At 39.4% G+C, this 24,347-nt stretch overlaps 1 protein-coding gene across 5 annotated transcripts in view; it reads left to right on the top strand.

Annotated features, from left to right (window-relative positions):
* Positions 1–24,347, top strand: part of mctp1a (multiple C2 domains, transmembrane 1a) — a 195,878-nt gene that overhangs the window by 123,384 nt on the left and 48,147 nt on the right. For all 5 annotated transcript variants that reach the window (XM_017691126.2, XM_017691125.2, XM_037531321.1 and 2 more), the window contains 7 exons: positions 438–624; positions 10,975–11,068; positions 15,969–16,071; positions 16,863–16,965; positions 17,427–17,528; positions 19,119–19,193; positions 21,693–21,812. In XM_017691126.2, the coding sequence (XP_017546615.1) occupies positions 438–624; positions 10,975–11,068; positions 15,969–16,071; positions 16,863–16,965; positions 17,427–17,528; positions 19,119–19,193; positions 21,693–21,812 (784 nt within the window). The remainder of the gene's footprint in view (positions 1–437; positions 625–10,974; positions 11,069–15,968; positions 16,072–16,862; positions 16,966–17,426; positions 17,529–19,118; positions 19,194–21,692; positions 21,813–24,347) is intronic.

Raw genomic sequence — 24,347 nt, 5'->3', positions numbered from 1 at the left:
GACAAGACTGTGAGTCTGAAAGCTGTCCAGCTGTCAAGACACTCTTACTTAGTAAAAGAAACACACATTTAAGAAGAACATGTACAAATTAAACAACAAAGCTGCTAGTGTCCTTAGAATAGTGAACTGTCCACCCCAGAGTCCAGACCTTGACATCATTGAATGTGTTTGGGATTACTTGGAGAGGCAGGAAATGCAACCAAGTTTTGATTGGAAATTAAATAAATGAACAGTGGTCTCTGACTTTTGCACAGTACTGTATGTATGTACATCTTCTGTTTCTCTCTTTCTTTTTTTTCTGTCTCTGCATTTTCCATCAGGATACATTATGTATCTTGGTTCTAAATGTGACTCAGTCTAGCACGATCTGTAGCTGATGTATTTTGTTTTGAAGATAAGAACAACAGTAATCCTGTATGTGTGTGTGTGTGTTCCAGGTGTCAGGTGGACCTGTCTGTCCTCCCTAAAGAATGCACACACAGGCTGGACCTCCCACTGGAGGAGGGCGAGGGCACTCTAGTGCTGCTGGTCACCCTGACTGCCTCCGCCGCTGTCTCCATCTCAGACCTGTCAGTCAACATTCTGGATGATCCACATGAGAGGAGAGAGATCCTGCACAGATACGTGAGTGCAAATAACTTTAAATGCAGTTCATCATTAAACCCTTAATCCACAAGGATCCGTATGTGGGCCCGCAATTCAGTTCCTCACTCTACTGTGTACTGCTCTATACAATGTTATGCAGTGAGTAGTGAATGAGTGAACTTTTCCAAACACAACAGCATATTCACATTTTCACTTAAGAAATATTCTGAGTGATACTGCAGATTTTTGTCCATAGCCACGTTGCACAAAATAATAGATTTAGGCAAACAGGCATAGGATGTACATATGTATGGGATTGTTTTATTCATGCTTTGTCTACATGGATTTATAGGGTCCATATTCTAAATTTTTCTTGTGTTTAGTTTTTTTCCCTTGAGATCTATTTATAATTTTTGTGTGGTTTTATCTACTAAATTGTCCAGTTCAAGATTGTTAAAGTTCAAGATGTTTTTGTTACTGTGCCTTTAAGGCTGATGTATGTAATGTGAGCTCTGCTCTGAGTGGCTGTCCTTGTGCTTCATTTAAAAAGCATTTAAAGCTAAAACACTCCTTGGAACTTGGAGTTTAAATCGAAGAGGCAGATATATATGTAAATGTCTTCTCATGACATCACAGAAACAATTCAAAAGGGGCTATTTTTGCAGCTTAGATTTCATATGAATTGTATGGACTGGCAAGTGGACAGTATCTTTCAAAGCTTTAATATGGGCCCTTAAAAATGCAGGTTTGTTATTCTCGCTCGCTTACCAACCACTACCACTTACCTACCAACATAGTAGTCGCATGCTTGTAGGTATTGTGCTGGTATTAGTGTCTCTGGCGCAGTTGTATTGCTGGGATTGTACATTGTAGAAGACTCTGCGCTCATGCTAGCACGCTTATTTGAATAATACTTTACTAATAGAATGTATTGAAACAGCCTCCCGCTTTACATACTGCACTACATATACATCCATTCCACTGCCGTGCTGAATTGTCTGCCTGTTTGGCGCCGAGTTCTCAGACCTGGCAGCACCTCAGTGATGTGACCTCCTTTTCAAAGCTGCTCAACCTCTGGGGGCCAGAGATTGGTTCAGGCCCGGAGAGCACAGGATTGGGCCTCCCTGCTCTCTGAAGAGAGGGATGAGGAGAGAAGAGTAGTAAGAGAGAGAGAGAGAGAGAGAGAGAGTGAAGGAGAGGATCTGATTGGTACAGAGAGCATTGGAGGAGAGGAGTAAAAAAACAGGGGGAACTGTGACAGGCTCTTTTGAAGCTGGGTGTGCTGTTGAAAGGCTAGCACTGAAAGGAGCCCAGTGTCCCCATGTGGGGGCCTTTGGCCCTTGGTGGCCCCAGGGCCCTCCAACCCTTCCAGCCTATACAATGCTCTCAGCCTATCCTTTTGTCTTTGGCCTGTTAACCCTTCGCTCGCTACCATTTGTGTCTCTATGCCACCTCTTTACATGCCAAAAGCAGGGGACAGGGCTGAAATAAAAAGGGGCACTAACCACCTCTGATGCATCTGCTCTGTGGAATAATGGCACAGATGAAGTGCTAGAATTTTTCTGTCTCTTTCTAAGAGAGCGGCTTTAAAGCTCGGAGGCTTTTTTTTCACACGCCCACCGTAATCCGCTAGCTAGGTGTCCTCACTCATCGTAAGAAGACGACTTGTGACGGACTGTGCAAATTTTACTCTAATTGAAGTGGAAAGTCATGCTGGGAGATGCATTTAATCACTGGCGGAGCAGTGGCGGAAGCGTTCCACAGGCCAAACGGCATGCGGCTGACCCACATTAGCGAGAATGAAGGCTCATTGGCTAACGGCAGAGCGCTAAACATACTGCACCCACAAGGGGGAGCTCTTAGACTGAGGGAAGAAGTGAAGAGCTCTCCGAAAGCCTATCGATGGAGGATAGTGAGAGAGACATGGCATGGGTGGGGATTCGGGAGGGGTAGGTATGCAAAATGAAAAGAAAAGCTATTTCACCTTGCTCGAGTCTTGTCGTTTTTTTTCCCCCTCCCTCCCACCCTGCTAAAGGACAGACGTTTTACTCCCTCATTCCATCCTTTTCTGCTCTCCTTTTCTCCCCCTTTCTCCTCCCTCTCTCTGCATCTAGGCATTCATTAGCACCCAAGCCTGCAGTCTGATGGGGATAGATATGCTGGGCTAGAGACAGAAAGGAGGGAGGGAGGGAGGACAGTGGATTTAAAAAGAGGGACTTTAATTTGTCCCCACTATTAGCATATTCCCTTTTCCCTGCTTGACACCCTTTCAGAGAAGGGAATTTAATAAAGATGTACCTTATCAAGCTGGGCAGATAACATGAAGTGCTGCTGCTAATGCCGCACAATACTCCTTAAACAGATTAGCTCGAGCTAGGTGGTTCTGCGTCTGTGGATGGGAGAAGTATTGGGAGGGGCCACACCATCTTCAAAATGCTTTCAACCTCTCTATTACTGTAAATTCAGCTGGCTGAAAATGGTGGCATGAAGTAAAAGAACCCAGGTCTAGTCATCAGCTTTTACATCCCTTAAGCGCAAGTACACTGCTGACGTTCACCAAAACAAATAAAGCATTTAGGTAGAATGGTGAGGTGGATGGGGAGGCTTTGAAGCTGCAGATGCTTCCCTCCTTAAACTGTAAATGTCTACCTTCAGTGTGGGGGAGGGATTGGCTAGTGCAAAATGCAATTAAATCTCTTAATGCAGCTTCGCGGCGGCTTCACGTACATCATTAAAGTGGTAAAGGCATATCAGATGACTTTCAGCTGTTTGCATATGGGGCAAGCAAGGCTGGGCAGCTGAGTGCCTCGTCAGGGTGTGTTAATGGCCCAGAAAGCCCAATGAAGATGTCTGAAACTAAAAGCCTGTCCACCTGTCATTCCGAGGTCACGTCATATCTCACACGCTCTCATTTACAGCTGTATATGGACCAGACAAAGCACACCTGAGGATTTGGCTATACTTCTATAACCTATTTATTGCAATAATCGTTACTGAATGGCTTTTAGATTTGATGCAAGTGTTTTCATACACTCTTAACCAGAGCCAGCCCTGACCAATGTGGTGCCCTAGGCGAGATTTTGGTTGGTGCCCCCTGCATCATCAATCATCGGGTTTATACACTCACACAGACACTGCAAAGCTTTATGTTTTTGAGTTTTTTTTATTTTAGAATGAAAACAACAGTAAAACAGTAAAATCAGTATTAAAGAAACAAATAAAAAGTAAATGAATTATAAATATAACCCTATAACAATAAATAAATATAAAGGTGTTGCACAAAAAATATATTAAAACTATTTTACATAAAGTAGTGCAGAGAACAACTTTCTGTTTATTGTAGAGAGTCTCTAATCAAGGATTAAGACTTGCTTATTTAGTGAAAAGGGGGGGGGGGTCTTTTCAAATTTCTTTAATGAGTTTAGGGAAGGGGGTAACTGACGCTATCACTTGCTAGCTAGTAACTATTTTTCTGAAGGGAACTTTTACTGTACAACATACATATGGTTAATTCAACATATTATATTACCTCTGTTTTTTGCCGTCTTTCTTTCTCCTCTTTTCTCCTTTTTCTGCCCTGGGCACCAGAGGACTTCTGCTTTTTAGACATCTTTACGGGGAGATGTCACTCACTCTGTGCTGTTGTCTTTTTCCTCACAGAGAAACAGTAACAAGGTGCACGGGTGATAGGTGTTGTGTGTTGTTATTATAATAATTATTAATTTGACTAATATTATTAAACAATGAAGTTATAATTATGTGGACTTTTCTTGTTTTCATATTTATTAATTGTTCATTTGTAAAAAAAAAAAACAAAACATGCACGCGAGCGCCCCCCTGGACAGACGGCGCCCCTAGCATTTGCCTATATTGCCTAATGGAAGGGCCAGCCCTGCTCTTAAGGAGAAATAAATGGAGAAAGAGTTCTTTGAAACGATGCCATAGAACCACTTATGATTCCCTAAATCTATCAGCAGGGGTGTCCTTAGAAAAAAAATATAAATAGGATGCAAAGGTGAAGAACATTTGTGAAGTTTAAAGAATTTCCACATAATGCAACATAGACCCTCTTAATGATACTGCTGCATTTTTTAATCATAGGCATTGCTTCTCCTGCTTTTCCCATTTTCTTTATCTTATACTGATGGTCAACCTTATTCTCTGCTGTTACTGTTTGATATCCAGTATCAACCAGAAGAGGATGGGTTCCCCTTTTGAGTCTTCATACTTCATACCTCAAGGTTTCTTTCTTTTGCTTTTAGTAAATTTTTCCTTGCCACTTTTGTCATTTGCTTGCTTATGGGGGTTGGACCTTGGTTATTTATTTATTTTTCTGCAAAGCTGCTTTGTGATAATGCCTGTAAAAAGCGCTGTATAAATAAACTTGGACTTGACTTGATAATATAAAGTTTCTGTAACAGATGCCCAAACCTTTTCTCTTGTCTATGTACCATTAGCTCATAACTCATAAAATCTGCCTTCCTGTCAGTGCCCACTATATGGTGTCAAGGGTCATGTGATTAGTTTACATATTTATTATAAAATATGATGCTCTTTTTTACTATTAAAATTATTTAAAAAGAATAAGAAATAGTACAAAAAACATATTCTCTGACTAAAAGAGTGATTCTGTCAGGCCAAAGCAAACATCATTGCTGGCCAAATTTGGCCCTTGTGCTACAGTTTGAAAATCCTGTTTTATAGCAGTTAGTGTTGTATGTTAAAATATACACATAAAGGACCTTGGAGGAACATTTTTAAGATTATTTGAAGGTACCTGCTTTTTTTGCTTTTTTTTCGGAGTTTGAGGGCAATTGCCTTTATCAAACTCATAAAAATTGCTGAACTGTGTGATGAGGTGTATTCATGAGCAGATTTCTCTCTTTTCACTTAGACTGCCTGCTGTTGGTCTTTCAGCTTTTTCTGCCCCTTTTGAAGATTAACCTTCTAGGAAGGTTTGATAAAGCAAGGAAAGCACTAACCACAACCTAAGAGCTTTGAGAAGATACCATATTGCAAAGATTTCCTTATTTTCCGATATGTTTTTCTTGGTGATGGGAGCGGTACAGCTTTTCTCCTCGGCTGTTGTTGTAAGCAGACAGGAATTATGCATTTTAATAAGGGGAAGGCGAGAGAGTGTAATGGACGTTAATGGGCGTCAGGGCTAGGGTGACCTCTGCTCAAGTGGTGGCACCCAATTCCACACTCGCCCTGTCTCTGGCTTTAAAATCACACAGCAGACAAATGCACTGAAGAGTGTGCGTGTGTGTGTGTGTGTGTGAGAAAAGAGAAAGGGAGCAAGAGAGAGAGGAAGTAGAAGGAATGTGCAAAGAAGGGAAAGAAGGAGGGAGGGATGGAGGGGGAAGCTGTTAGCATTCCATTTTTATTATGACATTTCACAGTCATCCGATTTAATGTCCCCTGACCGGATTGTCCGGCAGGAGACGGTGGGCTTGAAATGTTATTTAGAGCATTGATAAAAGGTGAGCGCCTGCGAGATGACAGCAAGTCATAAGGCTCCGCGCGGTGACATTCATTTTCTCCACAACAGAGATGGAATAAGACGTCACGGTGACAAGTTGTCAATCAAAGCCACAGCCCTGCCACCCTCCCCTCCCCCAGCTCGTGGTCCCTACTTTCTGAGGGGTTAGAGGAGTGAGGAGTGTGTTTGTTTGTTTTTGTACATCCTGACTATAGTAAACCAGGAAAATGAAAAACCCAGATATACAAGGACCAAACTTTTTAAAGTATTCATTTTTATTTACAAAACATTTCTGTTTTGGTTAGGGTTAGGATTAGTATTATTTTATACACGTACACACACACACATAATTCAGTCATTTTGAATTTGATGCCTGCAACATTTTCCAAAGAAGTTGGGACAGGGGCAGCGAAAGACTGGGAAAGTTGAGGAATGCTCAAAAACACCTGTTTGGAACATTCCACAGGTGAATAGGTTAATTGGAAACAGGTGAGTGTCATGATTGGGTATAAAGGGATCATCCCTGAAAGGCTCAGTTCATAAGCAAGAATGGGGCGAGGTTCACCACTTTGTGAACAACTGCATGAGCAAATAGTCCAACAGTTTAAGAACGTTTCTCAACGTGCAATTGCAAGGAATTTAGGGATTTCATAATCTACAGTCCATAATATCATCAAATTAAATTATCATCAAATTAAAAGAATCTGGAGAAATATCTGCAAGTAAGTGGCAAGGGAGAAAACTAACATTGAATGCCTGTGACCTTCGATCCCTCAGGTGGCACTGCATTAAAAACCGACATCATTCTGTAACGGATATTACCACATAGGCTCAGGAACACTTCAGAAATCCATTGTCAGTGAGTTCATTGCTCCATCTACAAGTACAAGTTAAAAGTCTGCCATGCAAAGCGAAAGCCATATATCAACAGCACCCAGAAACGCCGCCGGCTTCTCTGGGCCCGAGCTCATCTGGGATGGACTGACGCAAAGTGGAAAAGTGTCCTGTGGTCTGACGAGTCCATGTTTCAAATTGTTTTTGGAAATCATGGACGTCGTGTCCTCCGGGCCAAAGAGGAAAAGGACTGTCCGGATTGTTATCAGCGCAAAGTTCAGAAGCCAGCATCTCTGATGGTATGGGTGTGTGTTAGTGCCCATGGCATGGGTAATTTGCACATCTGTGAAGGCATCATTAATGCTGAAAGGTACATACAGGTTTTGGAGCAACATATGCTGCCATCCAAGCAACGTCTTTTTCATGGATGTCCCTGCTTATTTCAGCAAGACAATGCCAAGCCACATTCTGCACATGTTACAACAGCGTGGCTTTGTAGTAAAAGAGTGCGGGTACTAGACTGGCCTGTGTGGTGCATTATGTGTGGTGCAAAATGTGTGGTGCATTATGAAGCACAAAATACGACAACGGAGACCCCGTACTGTTGAGCAACTGATGTTGAATATCAAGCAAGAATGGGAAAGAATTCCACCTACAAAGCTTCAACAATTAGTGTCCTCAGCTCCCAAATGCTTATTGAGTGTTGTTGAAAGGAAAGGTGATGTAACACAGTGGTAAACATGCACCTGTCCCAACTTCTTTGCAACGTGTTGCAGGCATCAAATTCAAAATGAGTGAATATTTGCAAAAAACAATAAAGTTTAACTGTTTGAACATTAAAGATCTTGTCTTTGTAGTGTATTCAATTGAACATAGATTGAAAAGGATTTGCAAATCATCATATTCTGTTTTTATTTATGTTTTACACAACGTCCCAACTTCATTGGAATTGGGGTTGTGTGTGTGTGTGTATATATATAAAATGAGTAGAAGAACAAACTTGTGTGTATATATGCGTCATACATGTCTCCCACCACCTACTTTGTCCTACATGGTCCTATGTTGCCTTTGCCCCAGTGGTGGGTGGGTGGGTAGGGAGCAGAAATATGATCTACATATTTTCATTAAAAACATAAAAGAGATTAATTTTGGACTCTGTAGTGCTCGGTAGAGGCATCAGAAATCCTTGAGCTTTGGAAATGCTCCTGCTTCCTTCAAAAAATATCTTGCATTTTTTTTGTATCCAAGGCCATGATAATTATAAATAGCAAGCTGTCTTAAGAGAAATCATGCACTGCAGTTGTGTGGAAAGAGTTTTTCCCCATTCTCCCTTTCTGTCACTCCTTCGTTTCTCCTCCCCCTCTCTCTCAGCTCGTTTTTTTTTCTTTTGACAATAATTTTGTCAATAAGAGGCAAAGATAGCCAGAGTTTAGAATTAATCACGTCCATAGGTCAGCCTTGACTTTATAATTCAAATTATAATTACTCCTCTGGGTATGTATGTGCATACTGGAGGTACTGCAAGAAAGAAAAATAAATGAAAGTGAAATACATTTTTGTGCCAGACAATATGGCTGTTCCTGGCTCTGACGACCTTTTGTGTAGGCCGCTGGTTGGCATGTGTCTGTATATGGAGATTGACCTCATTTTTGGATCTGGTTCATGTAAGGAGGCCCTGTGTGTATGTGGGATTTATATATACCTGTTTGATGGAGTTTTACATTCTAGTTACATATGGATATAGACTTGTTATATGGCTGCCTTGAATGCAAATGCATTTATACTTTCTCTTTAGTGTAATTTTAGAAGAAGAAAACAGAGCAAAACAGTCTAATCAAAACAAGTTGTGTCAGGTTTGCCAGATGTTCTTTTAGCATCAAGTACCAGCACGCTTGAGCTTTATTAATGCTAACTTGGTATCATCTGATACAGTGGTATATTTTGAAAATATTATGATATAGATTTTTTTTTGTATCATTCTGCATGTCCAGAGAGACCCGCGTAAGAGAAGAAAATCCTCAGACACTAGCACGTAGCTAGTGTATGATGCAGCATTTGTTTCATCACTAAATGTCAGCCTTTTAATGTTCCATTGGACACACAAAGGAGCAGTTAAGGAGCATTATGCTGTCTGAATGGATGGCTTTTATCTGGACCAGTGTAATTGGCCCTCTCATAAATCATAAGTCTTAAAGAGGCTTTGGAGGTGTGCTTGCCTTTGAACAGTTTAACCCCTTCTAAAGCCTGTCATTTGCAGTGGCGTCTAATGGAGCTTAGGGAAACAGGCCTGGGTGATGGAGAGTTTGGAGCTGAAATTTGAAGGCTGATATGTGGGTGGCTGGTATTGACTCCCTCTGTTATGAAAGAGTTTGAACATAACCAGGATTACAGATAAAGGACAGACAGACAAACACACCTACAGTCGTATGCCAAAGTTTGAATTCTCCAGTCAAATTCTATGTTTTGATTTTTGATTATTTATTTTTAAAGTGAAAATAAGTTAACATTTCCTCTGTGATATTGGCATTTGTTCTTCTGATTTTACTGCACAATTTCTAATTATTTGCTGAACATACTGGAAAAACTAAAACAATGAATGTAAAATGTGGCATAACTTTTGCACAGACCAATATTTTTTTCTCAGTATGTTGAATTGAGCAAAAATGTGCAGAAATGTATTTTCTGTAGAGGATGTGATACCTTATCAATCAACAAACCATGTCATTTGGACTTTGCATAGAATTGTGTATATAAGTCACTTGTGAAAAAATAATTTTTTTTTTTTCACTTTTTATGCAGCACATTACTGTTTATTCAAGTGAAGTTTTTAACCCACACAAACACTTCAAACTTATTCTGAATACTTGTATGAGACTATACATATTAGAGTCTGAATCACAATCACAATTGGTTTATTGTGCACATAAAATATCACTTACATAGAAATTTGTTGTGGCAGTAACCTCACAGATAATATATATGCATATGTTAGCCCAGGAACATGAGTGTATATTGTTGTGTGACCAGCACATTATCCTTATCTGCTAAGAGAACTGGACATGAGATGTGTTCCCTCTATTACTGCTTTGATGTCAAGACTTAAAACATACCATTTTATGTTAGCATTTTAAATATTAAAGCATGTAAGTAGGGTGGCCATGTCTCTACCACCCTGTATTTATTAAATTGCCACAACTGTATTATTGAATTGTATTAACTGAATTATAACCTCCATGCAAGACCTGACAGACGACGAAAACCTGTGAACATCAGTTAAACAGTACTCAAAGCTTTTTCCTTTGAGAAATAGCTAAAAAATCAGTTCCACTTTTGCTTCAGATCTTCAAAAAATCCACAAAAAAATCCATCCTTCCACTATATGATGACAGCTTAATGCTATGGGTCTGAAAGGATGTGAAACTGTCAAGAAGCTGTTACTGAGAAAAAGAAATAAACAAAAAAGTAGAAAAGCTACACGTCTATCAAACAAGCTGCTGGTGTTCTGAGAACAATACACTGTCCATCTCATAGCCCAGATCTCAACATCATTGTACAAATGTCTGTAGATTTCTGTGAATAACTGCAAGCAAGTCTCCCAAAAAGAATTAAAGCTGTAACAAAAATTAAAATACAATTTTATGAATAAAATATGCTTATTAACTACTTAAATTTTTATGATAAATATCGCAATGTTTGAAAAACAAAAATAAAAACAGAAGGAGTTAATTCTGGATAGGGGTGGATAGGGTAGTGATTATTACACTACATATTGTGATTGCAATATACCAGGATGCTCACAACACACAATAAAACATTCAGTGTTTGGTTCGTGGCACATTTGCGTGTTACACACTTCTGCTATACCAGTATTGAGAAGTTTGATGCTGTGATAGCAATTAGCAGCAGTGTATTATGCAGCCCTATTTCCTAATTACTTGCTCGTCTTGAATACATGAATATAGCTGTGTGGGTTTCACTCACATGTGTACTATGTTTATACTGTTTGCCCTCAATGTAAATGTTGCAGCTCTAGTGCTCTAATGCTAACATGTCTGATCACTCTGACCCTGCAGAGTCTGCTGAGTTCCCTCCACAACATTAAAGACGTCGGCGTGGTACAGGTGAAGGTTATTCGGGCAGAGGGACTGATGGCAGCTGATGTTACAGGTGAGGATACCCCGTTCATACACACACACACACACACACACACACACATTCACATATGTGGTGTTCGGAATAGTCCCTTTCGTGCTTTTCTCCAGTGACTGATATAAAGAGCATTAGCCTGTCTTCTCCAACAAAGGTTTAACAAGAGCATGATGATGTTTTCAGTGTTCTACTAATGGACGGAAGGCACTTTTCAGGCTGCTCTGTGTGTCTGACACGTATTTTCCCACGCTTCTGTTCCTTTTCCATTAATTCTTCCTTTTAATTAAGTCTACCGTGGACAGGCCTAGTTTCTGGCTGTATGTATTATCGAGCTGAAAAGAGATTGGAGCCAACGCACAACACTGTTTTTCTATTCAGAGTACAAGAGACAGGACCATTAACAAAAACACTTACCACAGGCCATCCTTTTCCTCACTGCTAATACCCCACTAGCACAACAAAATGTGCATCTGCATTTGTTATGTCAAAAAAAAGAAAAGGGAGAAAAAAAACTACATTTGCAAGTCCCTCAGAAACTGCATGACCTCATTGCTGGAGTCATCCTTCAGTTTGTGTGAGCTATATTCAAATTAAGTTCTTTTTTTGTCTATATTGTTTTTTTTAGAATGTGCCCTCTGTAATGTTCTTTTGGTCTGGTTTTATTTGCAGTGGTTTTATTTGCACTTTAAGTGTCTTTGTAAGGTCGCTAATATAAATCCTTTTAAATTTGTATATTTGTATACTGGCATTAATCTACCTTGGCAAAAACTTCTTTTAATAGGTAGAATGTGAGGGTGTAATGATTAAAAAAAGATTTTGACATTGTGTATTGAAATTTAAATATATATTGTCAGTTTGCCCCTTTTGTATTTTCTGGGGACTCTTCATTTATTGCCATTTGTGGAAACCACTGTTACTGATCAAAAACTAGGCATGCAAAATTGGGTGCAGCCTGTCAGGGTAAAGTGGGCGGGGTCATGTATGCACCGACACTTCAATAACTTTTAAAGTTATATAATTCTAAATTATAGGGGTTGTGATTTGGGGGTTAATTTTGTGTGGCAAATGTTTAAAACGTCCTATAAATATATTAAAGGAAAATATGAAGAAGTATGCAAACTGAATATGCAAACTGAATCTTGAGCTCAGATTTGAAAATCTGAAACTTGAAAGTGTTTACATCATTACACCTCAGGTGTACATGCATGTGTGGTACAAACCTTAACTTATTAACCTGTTAATGTATGAACACAAGGCACATATTCAGGCATGTCTTATTTTTTTCTTATTAACATGTCATAACACTTTGTATAAGAAGAATAGAGACAGAGAGAGGAAAAGAGGAAGAGACTGAGCGATGTGTTCTCCGTCTGTCCTATCTCTCTGGCTTTCTTTAATTAAGACATGCTCGACGGCAGGAACCCCTTGAACGCGCACACACACACTCCTGTGTGTGACAGCTCAGCAGTCCAAAATCCACCCCTCCCTCCACACCGATCCGGGGGTCCGGCCCGTTACGTTGACCTTGGAGAGCGGTCCGGCGTTCCCAAGGAAACTGAGGCCGCCTCGTGAGCTCTGATTTCACACTCTTTTCCCGCCATAAAGCAGCAGCTCACAAACCCCCTTTGGAAAAGCTCTGGGCCCCCTGGGGCCCCGCTGTCTCAAACGGGCCCTGGCACCGAGGCGTCAGCCAACAGGGTTATGGGCCACGGAACAGTGCCTTCTCTAATAGAGAGCTCAGCACAGACAGGGAAAGGCCGAGAAAGCTAGGCTGAGAGGAGGAGAGGGAGAGCGAGCTTTGAGTAATAGAGGAAAAGTGAGAGAGAGCTTAATGTGTTCTTGTATTCTTATCGTCTGGTTTACCTCGCTTGCACTCTAGCATCTAGTAGGCATGGTTTCCTTATAGTCTCTCTCTCTCTCTCTCTCTTCCTGTTTCTCTGTCTCTCTCACTCTCTCTCTCTCTCTCTCTCTCTCTCTCTCTGCCTCTTCCTCATTGTAATTAACTGAGGCGTTTATCTGGAGTGCCTGCTCTCCAGGCCTTGCAGAATAAATGAGCAGAGTGTGTAAAAACCAATAGTGTTTAGGCAGAGTGGGTTTTGCTCCCCCTCTGACTGGCCCCATTCAGTGCAGTTCAACATCCTCTGCTGGCTCCCACTGGACGGAACCGAATTACACAATCGTGTGAGTGGCTATTACAAACCCAAATCGCCGTTCAGGCTGTATTAGCAGTGGAGTTTGTGATATTCGACTTGGCGTCATAATAGAACACCAGCCTCTGGACTGAGAAAATACTGACCCATGTGATATGTTTAATATAAATTCTTCAATCCTAATTCTCATTTGTTTATCATAGGGGTGGACCAAATGACAAGTTAGTTACATTACAGTTTGCGTTTCTGAATACTTAATGGGAATCTGTAGTTCTTAAGGAACAATTGTAGATTTCTATGCAAAGAGGCTTAGGCTCATGTTCTAAAAATTTGGCACCACTATTTTGTAAATTGTGTTTGTTCCAACTTATCAAACCTCAGAGTTAGTTTATTGTGATACATATCATGTAACTTTTTTTTTTTAGGGATTGTGACATTATATTTTTCTGTATTGCAAACCCCAGCGTAATTCTGCTGGTCCAGATAATTCTGCTGGTCCCCCTTTGAGTTTTGAATGGAATGGACTTTAATTGAATTGAACTGGACTGAATTGAATTGTTTGTGCCAACAATACTTTAACATCTATTTGATCATGTAATTGTGTAAAAATTTTGGGATCACGTTTTAGAAGGTCATTCCAGGTTTAATCATATACAATGTCTGTTTATATGAAATAGGGAGCAGCACTGAAATGTGAAAGTGTCTGGACGTGACTGTTACATGCAGACTGCTGCATAATACGTCCCTGGATTTCATTTAAGACGCCTTCCAGACCTGAAAAATGTAATTACTGCGCCGTACATTTGCACACAGCTCGTCAAATTGGAGCCAAAATGAGGTTGAACTCATCTCACCAGTCAGAGTGTGTTCGGCAAAAATTAACCCATGGAGGGTGTCTCGCCAGCCACACCTGGGAAGTCAAAGTTTCATCCAAGGCAAAGCGTGAAATTCAGTCAGACAGCCGTCTCACAAACAAGGTCAGAGTTCGTCACTAGGGACGACCATGTGCCATAGGCAGGACTGTAGCATGAGGATATGCAGTTTGTTGGTACATTTCTCTGCCTATCTGTTTGTGTTAATTTAAGCATTAACATAAGCTGCCTCCCTCTGCGCCGTTCTGCATAGTAAAACAATGGAAATACACTGATATGATGACCATATTTAGACAGAAATTTTATGCTTATATACAAACAATTAGAAATGTCTGGAAAAGCTTAATTTACCAATGATGTCTAATTTATTTGGATCATTTGTGAAGCCAATTCATGCCATTCATAGAATGTGAAATATTTTATTTGCATGTTTAGGTATTTTAGTGCTAGTTGGCTATGAGTGATTCACATACAGTCAAAATGCATATTTATAGACAAAATTTACTAAGACTCATGCTATCAATCTGCATCTCTTACATTCAGAATAACCACATTCATTAAACATTATACTTAAAATGTTTAATGTACTATAACTGCAGTTTTTGAATTTGAACAAAAGCACATACGCGTGTTTTATAATCACATTGATTACAATATGAACTTATCCAGTGCTGGCCGATCAATGAGTTTCTGGAAGTGATAGGGCTTGTGACAGCAAGGACTTCACATTGATCATAGTGACATTTATTCTGCACGTCACCTAAATGTCCTGCTTTTGTCATACCATTTTTATCAGCTCCCATAGATCAATGGCAATCTCTCATTCATCTGCTGGGAATTGATGCATAAACCCTTCTTTTACTTTGTTCTGAGGAACTTGCTGAATACTCTCAGGTTATATTAGCTTATGATTTTACGAAGAAGGAAATATTCCGTTATGGGAATACTGCCATATCTTTGTTGTTTTCTGACCCATCTTTTAAAAATCATGTTCTTCTACAAACAATAAAAATGCTCCCAAATGTTTTGTTTAAAGTTGAGATCAAAGCTGATATTAAGAGTTTGCTGTTTGAATTTTGTTGGAGGAGGAAACTGGTCCTTTCAAATTACTTCGATATATTTACATGTATATTTTAACAGCACATTTCAAAGCATATAGGGCACTGTTTTTTATTTAATGTCTCTCCAGAGTTAACTGCTTATGATAATTCTTTTTTTTGTTACATGATTTAGGGTAGTTTTTAAATATTCAGTCGAAGTTACTGTTCCACAGCAAGACTGTTTTATGGGGAAACTTTAAATGCCTTGGTAGCGCTTGCACATTAATCTTCATACTGTGGATACTTGCCATTTTGTGTGTGTGTGTGTCTGTATGTGTATATATGTGCGTGTGTGTGTGTGTGTGTGTGTGTGTGTGTGTATATATATATATATATATATATATATATATATATATATATATATATATATATGTAGCTTATGTATAATTGAGTCTTTACCTCTTGTGCCTCTTTGATGAACTTCAACTGCCTTCTGTGGGTGACCATCTGCTTGTGTGTGTGAGAGAGCAGCTCTAAGGCCGTGGGCAGCCGCGTGGCTGAAACGCTTATCTACCTGTGTGCAAGCCAGCGTATCAGTACAGCATGAGGCCATGACACAACAGACAGGCAAAAATGAATACATCAAATTCATAGTTCAGGCATGATGAATTGTCCCTTAAGCTGTGGTGTTTTAAAGGAGGTGGTGGGGTATAATTTAGCCCTTCAGCCTCGCTCTCCCACGCCTTTATCAGGTACCAAGAAACTCTGCCATCTCTCAGCGTGCCGGCCAGTGGATTACACTAGTCTGCAGCTGATAAAGATAATGTGTGTCTGTGTGTGCTTGTGTCCCTCACAGGCAAGAGTGACCCCTTCTGCGTTGTGGAACTTAGCAACGACCGCCTGCAGACGCACACCGTGTACAAAAATCTCAACCCAGAGTGGAATAAAGTCTTTACATTGTGAGTTGAAGATGATATTTGTAGTGCACATATACTTTATTTTCAGCAAAATGTTGGTTTTTAATAGAGCAACAATTAGCTGACTAGTGTTTATTAACATGGATAATTCTTAATAATAGTCACAGTGTATACAGAATTTGCATTTCATATCTTACATCCCGCATTATAATAATTACATACTGAAAAAAGTGTGCTCTATTTAATACAGGATTATGTTCAGTAAAAATGACAATTAAGAGCAGCAGAACATTTAAATTACTCTAATTTAGTTCCATGTTGCTTGCTCTACATGGACTTTTAGATATAAGTAAACTTTTTTTTTTCCTTGAGGACCAATATGAACCTCAGGATGAAATTACTCTCCCTGTGCAAGTTCCATCATTGTACTGTATGGTAATGTGCCATACATAATTTCTCATATTAGTTTGGAATCTAGAGGTTGCTCCATTGATGTTTTTTCATAATCTTTCAATCTGCCCGGCTGGAAATTCATTTGCGAATTCCCATAGAAAGCTGGGTAATCTAGCCTCTCCTTGGAGTGCCCGTCTCTTTAAGAATAACCTCATTTTCTTCCACTCTTTAGCCTACTTTTCAAAGATAGCATTTCAAAGGGAGAATCGCTGCATCTTTTTTTAACCCTCACACAATGGAGACTGTCACCAAGGCTTTAAATGAATCAATTTTTTTTTTCACCATGACTTCAAAGATCTTTTTCGATGTTTAATATTAGTCAATGACTTCTTTCTCTCCCTCCTCCCCCCACTCCCATTTTGATTTTGTCTTTCAACTAGTAACGTGAAAGACATTCACTCCGTGTTGGAAGTTACGGTTTACGACGAGGATCGAGACCGGAGTGCTGACTTCTTGGGCAAAGTGGCCATTCCGTTATTAAGCGTAAGTCCTGAAGTGCTTCAGTTACATTCATAAAAAGTGAGTCCACACATTAGCCCTCATAACTAATTCAGTTTTAAACAAAGGGCAATAGTAATTGAGAAACGTACAAATAAATAATTTCTTGAGAATTGTCCAGTTTTGGTCATTGTACTTCTAGGTGGGAAAGGCTACAAGAGACTGATAAAACTAACACCACTATCAAAAAGAAAAAAAAAAGAAAAAAGAAAGGAGGAGGCTGGAAAAAAAGCAGGAGAGCGTAATGTGTGCTCCCAGGCTGATCCCCCAGGATAGTTAATTTGCGGCTGACAGTGGTTGGGGCGTAATGAACAGGTACTTGTCAGAGCCGCCACAGTTGTTTTGGGCTCTCTGTCAGATGCAGCAGCTGGGGGTCAAAGGTCATGCGGGGAGTGTATTCAGCTGGGTATTGCCAGACAGACGGCTGTCATGTCCCTCTCCCACAGATCCAAAATGGTGAACGGAAAGCTTACGCCTTGAAAAGCAAGGAGCTGACAGGGCCAACAAAAGGGGTCATCTTTCTCGAACTAGACGTGATTTATAATGCTGTAAGTCCCTCTCTCTTTTTCTTTTTACTTGCCCCCCCAACACTCTCACTATCTCTCCCTCTCTTCTCTTTCTGTTTGTTCCCTTCAAGCATGGCCGTTCCTGTCGTTTGAACATGGGGCTGTCCCCCCTCATCCTCGTTTTCTCTTTAATTACCAAAGGCTCCCCTTCTCCTTAAGCTTTTGTTTGTGGGTGTGTGTGCCGCTGTTCGTGCCGCAGCCGCCATTTTAGGTGGCGGAACGAGAGCGGCACATGGCCATGTGGCACCGAGCATCTGAAATGGAGGAGATCAGTCATTAGAGCTGTGGAGAGATCAGTCGTTAGTGTTGTATTACTGTACTGATACAATATAAAAGTGTGTGAGAAACTCCAGCCATGGTCTTTGATTGTAATGCCATTGCTTAGTGAAATTAAAAAGTTAATTAAGAAGTTGAGCGTTATTACTGTTTTTTGCTTTACAGTTTTAATGTAATTACACAATGACATCATTAGTTACATAGATAAGTAAGGAATTACCATATACATACATTCTGTATCAACAGGTTTCAGTCTGCATTACTGTCTTTTTCTGTTATCTTTCCACACAACAAGACACAACAATAACTTTTCATCAGATTGAAACCATAATAACATCCATCACTATACAAAAGTTATAACTCACTCATTAACAATCATTACTTTTATTACTTGTTTAATGATAATTTACATAGCGTAGTTTAATCCTACAAGTTAGACTCCAAAATATATTTTAAAATATTTTATTCAAAATGATCAAAACTTAATCAAGAAGTTATTAATTGCTAATATAATGTTTAAATAAAATATAATACACTGTAATTATCTGTTAGGTTTTAAGGTTCTTGGTAAGTTATGTGCCTTGAGATTTGATCACCACTTTTCAAATATGAGACATTCTGGATATTAATTTTATTATAACTTTAATATTCTACAGCTTTCACACTTATTCTAAGATCATCTACAGTTCTGTTTACCATTCTGAACACATCTATAATTTCTTTTTTGTTTACATCATTACACAAAATAGCTGAAAACATTGAAGAGGTAGAGCTGTGATCATTTTCAACAAATGTGTTTTAGTTTTAGTCACTTTGGAATAGTAGTATATCGCTGTTGTCAGAAGAAAACCTTGTATCTCTGTGTTTCAGTTTTTGATGCATTTAGAAAAAGCCTGTTGTCCTTTATATTGTACATAAATTTCATGATGAATGGACCAAAAGAAACAGGACAAAATTACTTGTAAAGACGTCTGGTTCCATTGACTTACATTAAAAGTAAAGAAGGTTTTTTCCTTCTCCTCTAAAGTTACCATTTTGGAAATACGAGGTTTTCTTTAGACAACAGTGATATATTCCCTACTACTTAAAACCACAAATACGGTATTGATGGAAAGTGCAAGAATCTGCACTTTTGACAGAATTCCTCCACTTGTGTCACTACAGATAACTTCACCAAAAAATGCGCCATAGTTTTTGTTATTGCTGGTGACAGCAGCAACATTTAAGGATTAAACAAATTCCAACCATAATTTCACCTTTCCATGCATTTTATCCTAAAGAGATGTTTGTGTGTAGGTGAAAGCTGGTCTCAGGACACTGATACCTATCGAGCAAAAGTACATCGAAGAGGAGCCTCGAGTTTCTAAACAGGTAAAACAAAAAAAAGAGTTCCACCATAAGCACCATGTTAATAGCTACTACTGAAGAGAAGAGTATATTTGATGCACAATATAGACAACAGTGTCACTCTCTCCCTAACTCTCCTCTCTCTCTCTCTGGTCCCTCTCCTCTGGAGCCACTGAATAGAAATGTCATGCTGTCAGTTGTGGGGGTGCATAAGTAGATTGGCCATCCTTTAGCTTGGCCCTCGGTGGCACCACTGCAATGCACTTCATTGTCGACCCTGCTCAATGTGTCCCCTTTGGACAAAGAGCTGAATTGGAGGGGCTGTACCAAATCAGGCCTGTCACTGACACACACACACACATACGGAGTTCACAGCACAGTCGAGCCATTCTGAGATCCAGAAAGTGCACGCTTTGCACTTTGTCTCTCTTTTAGCCTGTCTTGCCATTTTGAGAGAGAACGAGTGTGTGAGTGTGTGTGCATGTGAAAGTGTGCTTGCGCTAGTAAGAAAGATATCAAGTAGCCATAAAAAGAAAAGGAAGGAAAGGAAAAGGCAGCAGATCCAACTTTCTTTGAAACTTCTGGCATGCCATAATAAACATATGTATTTTGCCAGTATAATCTCTGTAATGTTATATTACAGTATCAGGGACTTTTCCATTGTTTTGTGTCTTACTTTACCTCTCATTTTATTCCTGCTTGATTGGTCCCAAATGGCAAGCAAAATAGCCTAGTTTAAAGGTAGCGTCTCTGAGTCTGGCAAAGTAAATGCAGATATTTGCTATGATCAAAGCCTGCCATTACGAGGCTATGTGTGTTTCATCTTGGTAGGGACACTAGAACACAGCAGTCATTTGCAGATCAGACTGATTCTGAATTATGCACAATGCCATTTTGTTAAAAGGGATGCGAAAGACAGCATATTCTTCTTTAATGGGTCTAAAACATATACAGAATATAATATAAAAATATACGTTGCCTCCTGGCTGTCTTTTGGCTGCATTCTCTGTTTGTCTGAAATGTCGTTTAGAGTTGGTTCAGTTTTCTGGTGTTATTCCTAGATAACAATGCCATGGGACAATAGTGCTTTTCCAGTCTCTGACTGTTTGCCAAAATTGGCGTGGGACTACAAAGTGTGGCTCGAACGCTCCCGTTTATTTACCACATTTTGCATGCCAGATGCCCCGATGCAATTGGTGATGTGACCATTGCCAAAACACACTTATTGTGAGCCTTGTTGCCATAATTCATTCTGTATAGCAGTTTATACCAAATGTAGACATGCTTAATATGCCTACTAAAGCCTGTTTATACAACTTATTTCAGATATTACATCAATGGCAGGGCACATGGAAAGCCAACAAAAGTCCTCACGACAAAAAGCAGTCTAGATAAATGTGAGCGACCTGCAGTTGGGTGCTTTTGACTTGTCTGTCCAGTTTGTGTTGTCTGTCCAATAGGGGCTGGCAAAAGGTGTCCAGCTTCAGTCCTGGACAGCTGGAGTCCAGCACAGTTTGGTAATTTCCATGATCAGACACATCTGATACATCTTGGCTATTAATTACCAAGTGTAATTGGTGTGTTAAGCCCAGAGGACACCAACCCAATGTTCTCCAGCAAACACCAACAGAGTTGGTATGCTATGCCTATGTGACTGTTAGAGTCTATTTTCTCCCACATTCACAGCATTCCAGAATATTCTCCCCCATTCTTACTATTTTATTACTTATTCACACTGTTCTAGAATGTTCTTTCCCATTCGTGCTGTTTTAAAATATTCTCCACCATACATGCTACATTCATACTGTTTGAGAATTTCCTCTCCTAGTGACCCTGTTCTAGAATGTTCTCCCATTCATGCGGTTTTAAAATGTTCTCTGTTTTTCACATTGTTGGAAAATATTCTCCAGTTCTAGAATGTCCCCTCATTTACACTGTTCTAGAATGTTCACCCTAATGGCACAGTTTAAGAATGCTAGCTCATTCACACTGTTCTAGAATATTCACCCTAATCGCACAGTTCTAGAAAGCCCCCTTACTTACACAGCCCCCAATTTACTTTGTTCCAGGATGTCTTCCACCATTCACACTGTTCTAGAATGTTCTCCTTCATTGACACTGTTGTAGATTGTTCTCTGGTGTTTACCCTATTCATGAACATTGTCTGCCATTTGCCCTCATCTAGAACGTTCTCTGCAATTCACACTGTTCAAGTGTCTTTACCCAATTCACAGTGTTCTAGAATACTCCCGCATATACACTGTTCTGAAATGCTCATCCTCATCACACTTTCCTAGAATGTCCCCTTGCTTACAGTCCCTTTGATTGTCAGTTCTTGTTTTGGAACAGTGTAAACCCAGCAACTAATATTAGTATGTTAGTGTTTGTTGGGTAGTGCTGGGTCAGTGTGCTCTGGTATTTGAAGTGTGGAAATCACAACTCTCTGCTGAAGTCTGGCCTCCCATGACCAGAGCTGATGGCTTCTGTTTTAAGGCATGACTAAAGTATTTCTTTTTCCTTCAGTTGCTATTGCAGAACTTCAACAGAGTGAGGCGCTGCATCATGTTCCTCATCAACGCTGGCTGCTACATCAACAGCTGCTTTGAGTGGGAGTCTCCTCAGAGGAGCATCTGTGCCTTCCTTGTAAGGAGCTATACACTCACATTTGCACTCATACACATTTTCACACACTCTTAACAGGTCTTGCAGTACTGGCACAGCTTAGAGAGCGAAACTGAACTGTGCCAGGTATCAGCTTGATTCACTCATGTAACCATTTCCTGTTTTTCATATCATGCTGCTGATTTGACATGAAATGTTTCCATCAGCAGTTTATCTCCTGCAAGTTGGAGCATTGAGTGTGATGTTTCATTCTTGCTATATCTCTTAAAGGTGGGAAATGTAATAATAAATTGTTGTTTTTATGCTAAAAAAGTCAGTACTTCTAGGCCATCTGAACAACCACATGTATCACAAACAAACATTTAGACCAGGTAGAGAGAGCCCGTAAACAACAAGTAGTGTATAGAAACTGCATAAACTTTTTAGTAACAGGTAGTAATAAGAAGTCAGGAGATCTTATTTTATTTAACTGTTTACCACTTGTTTTTTTGTGTGATCCTTAAGTATTTTTTTCAGTCATTTCATTTAAACAAAACAAAATATATACTTAGTTTTTCATAAGTAAGTTTTTTTTTTAGTTTTTGCATTTTGTCTATTTCAGTGTATGTGAAAAACTAAAAAACCAAATGTCATGATATAGATTGTAAACTGTAAAAGCATCTTGAAGTATCATGATGTTCTGTTTTTGCCAGATTGCCCGACCTTAATATATGTCTCTCCGCAAACTCCTGCTGCATAGTGAAGAGAAAGCAGGAAGTATAATTGGACAGCTGAGCTGTTGCTTAAAGGACACCCTCTCGAAAGCTCGCTGTGTGACTGAGTGCTAACAGGACAGTCGTGCTAATCCTGCTCTGTGGCACTGCATAATATGCAGCAGGATCTGTCTGTTTTAGTGTTAACGTGTCTTTAAGCGCTGCCCGCGTCGGCCGTTAACATTTGCCGCTTGACACATTTTAATTTTGCTACAGTTTAGAAAGCAGGGGAGGAGGGACGGGGGCGTCTGTATCGATCAGTTAACATTTAAGTTCAACAATTTTTTCTCTACTCTTTTTCAGCTGTTGGGTGGAGAAAAAAATGAAATGAAAATGTCAGAGAAAGAAATGTCAAGAGAGTCTGCTAAAAACATGAGGTCACACCTGCTTCTTTGTTGTTTAGTTATTTAGGAGAAAATGATTGCATAGTAATTCATCTCCAAATCCATTAAATGTCTAATTTTTTCTAGGGACATACCTGTATGGGCATTTTGCCCTGATATCTGATATTTTCATGTACGTTTGCCGATGCTGAAACTGATAAATAAACTTTTGTAGGGTTAGGGTTAGGGTAAGGGTTAGGGTTAGTGATTAAATGCACATGGATTAGCCAAGCATTGCTTAAACAGTCTTCCACAGACAATAAATACTCCATCAATTATTAGTTGGAATTATTGGTCAGATGTAGACATCTAGACATGTCTGCAGATACTGAAATAATTCTGATTTCATTGTGCATCCTTAATTTTTACAGATTAAACGGAGAGTAAGTTGGTTGGGAAAAAGGAAACAATACAAATCAGCTCCTTCTATTGAATAGGTTATTATTTTCCTAGAACTTATTTAATTATTAACAGTTGTAGTCTTAATGTTAATAAGAGCTCTCTTAATCGCTTAATTCATTACTTTAAGAACAACTTTATCACCAGCCATCTGGTCAAGGTGATATTTTGCAGCACTGTTGATATCCCCAGCTGTGTAGCTTTGCCAAGTTTCGACAGACTTCAGCTTAACACACAGAGTGTATTATACACTGTGAAACAGCGTGGCTGCTTTTGCAGAACCCCTACCTATTCCTACACAAAGGTTAGCCACAGCAAAGGGAATGCTAACACAGTGTAGATGAAAATGGCTGTGAGGTGAAGCGAGTGTTGTGATTTGCTATTCTGGTATTTTTAGGTTGGTACCTTTTGACACGGCTTTATTAGAATTTTTTAGGTTACCAATTTGTTGTTGTTGTTGTTGTGAGTTGCTGTGATGCTTGCAACTCTTTCAAAGTTGAGACATACTGTTTTTCTTGGAACTTTTTTGTTGCAACTAATGTGTGCATATCCTATACTGTGATGGGAACTGTTGTGTTCAGCATATGATTTCAGTGGCCTTTTGTATGGATGTCCAGATGCAGGTGCAGATCTACATTGATGTTGGTGCCAACCATTCATGACCTCACTACCTATAACAACTTTTTGTTATGCAAGTTTTTATGCATCATAAAATATCAAAGTTCTCCATGGTTTGATTCAGAAGTATTTTTAAAATACACTGAACTTACAAAATAAATGTAAATAGTAGAATTTAGGCTATAAAACAACGCACAGGCTTTTATCTGTTTATATATACCAAAATATAAAAATCGATATACTCTTAAAATCAGTTTGGATCATTACATCAGTGATGTAACGATTTAAAAAAATGCTTTATCAAACTTTGCCGACTGGTTGATGTCTTTGAGGATGTGGATGGTTTACTTCCTTGTTTATATTGGGGGGGGGTGTAACATTTTTTTTTGCATATTTTACCTTGA

Source organism: Pygocentrus nattereri, chromosome 20 (genome assembly GCF_015220715.1).
Source record: "Pygocentrus nattereri isolate fPygNat1 chromosome 20, fPygNat1.pri, whole genome shotgun sequence".
NCBI lineage: Eukaryota > Metazoa > Chordata > Actinopteri > Characiformes > Serrasalmidae > Pygocentrus > Pygocentrus nattereri.
This window is presented reverse-complemented; position numbering and strand designations above follow the sequence as displayed.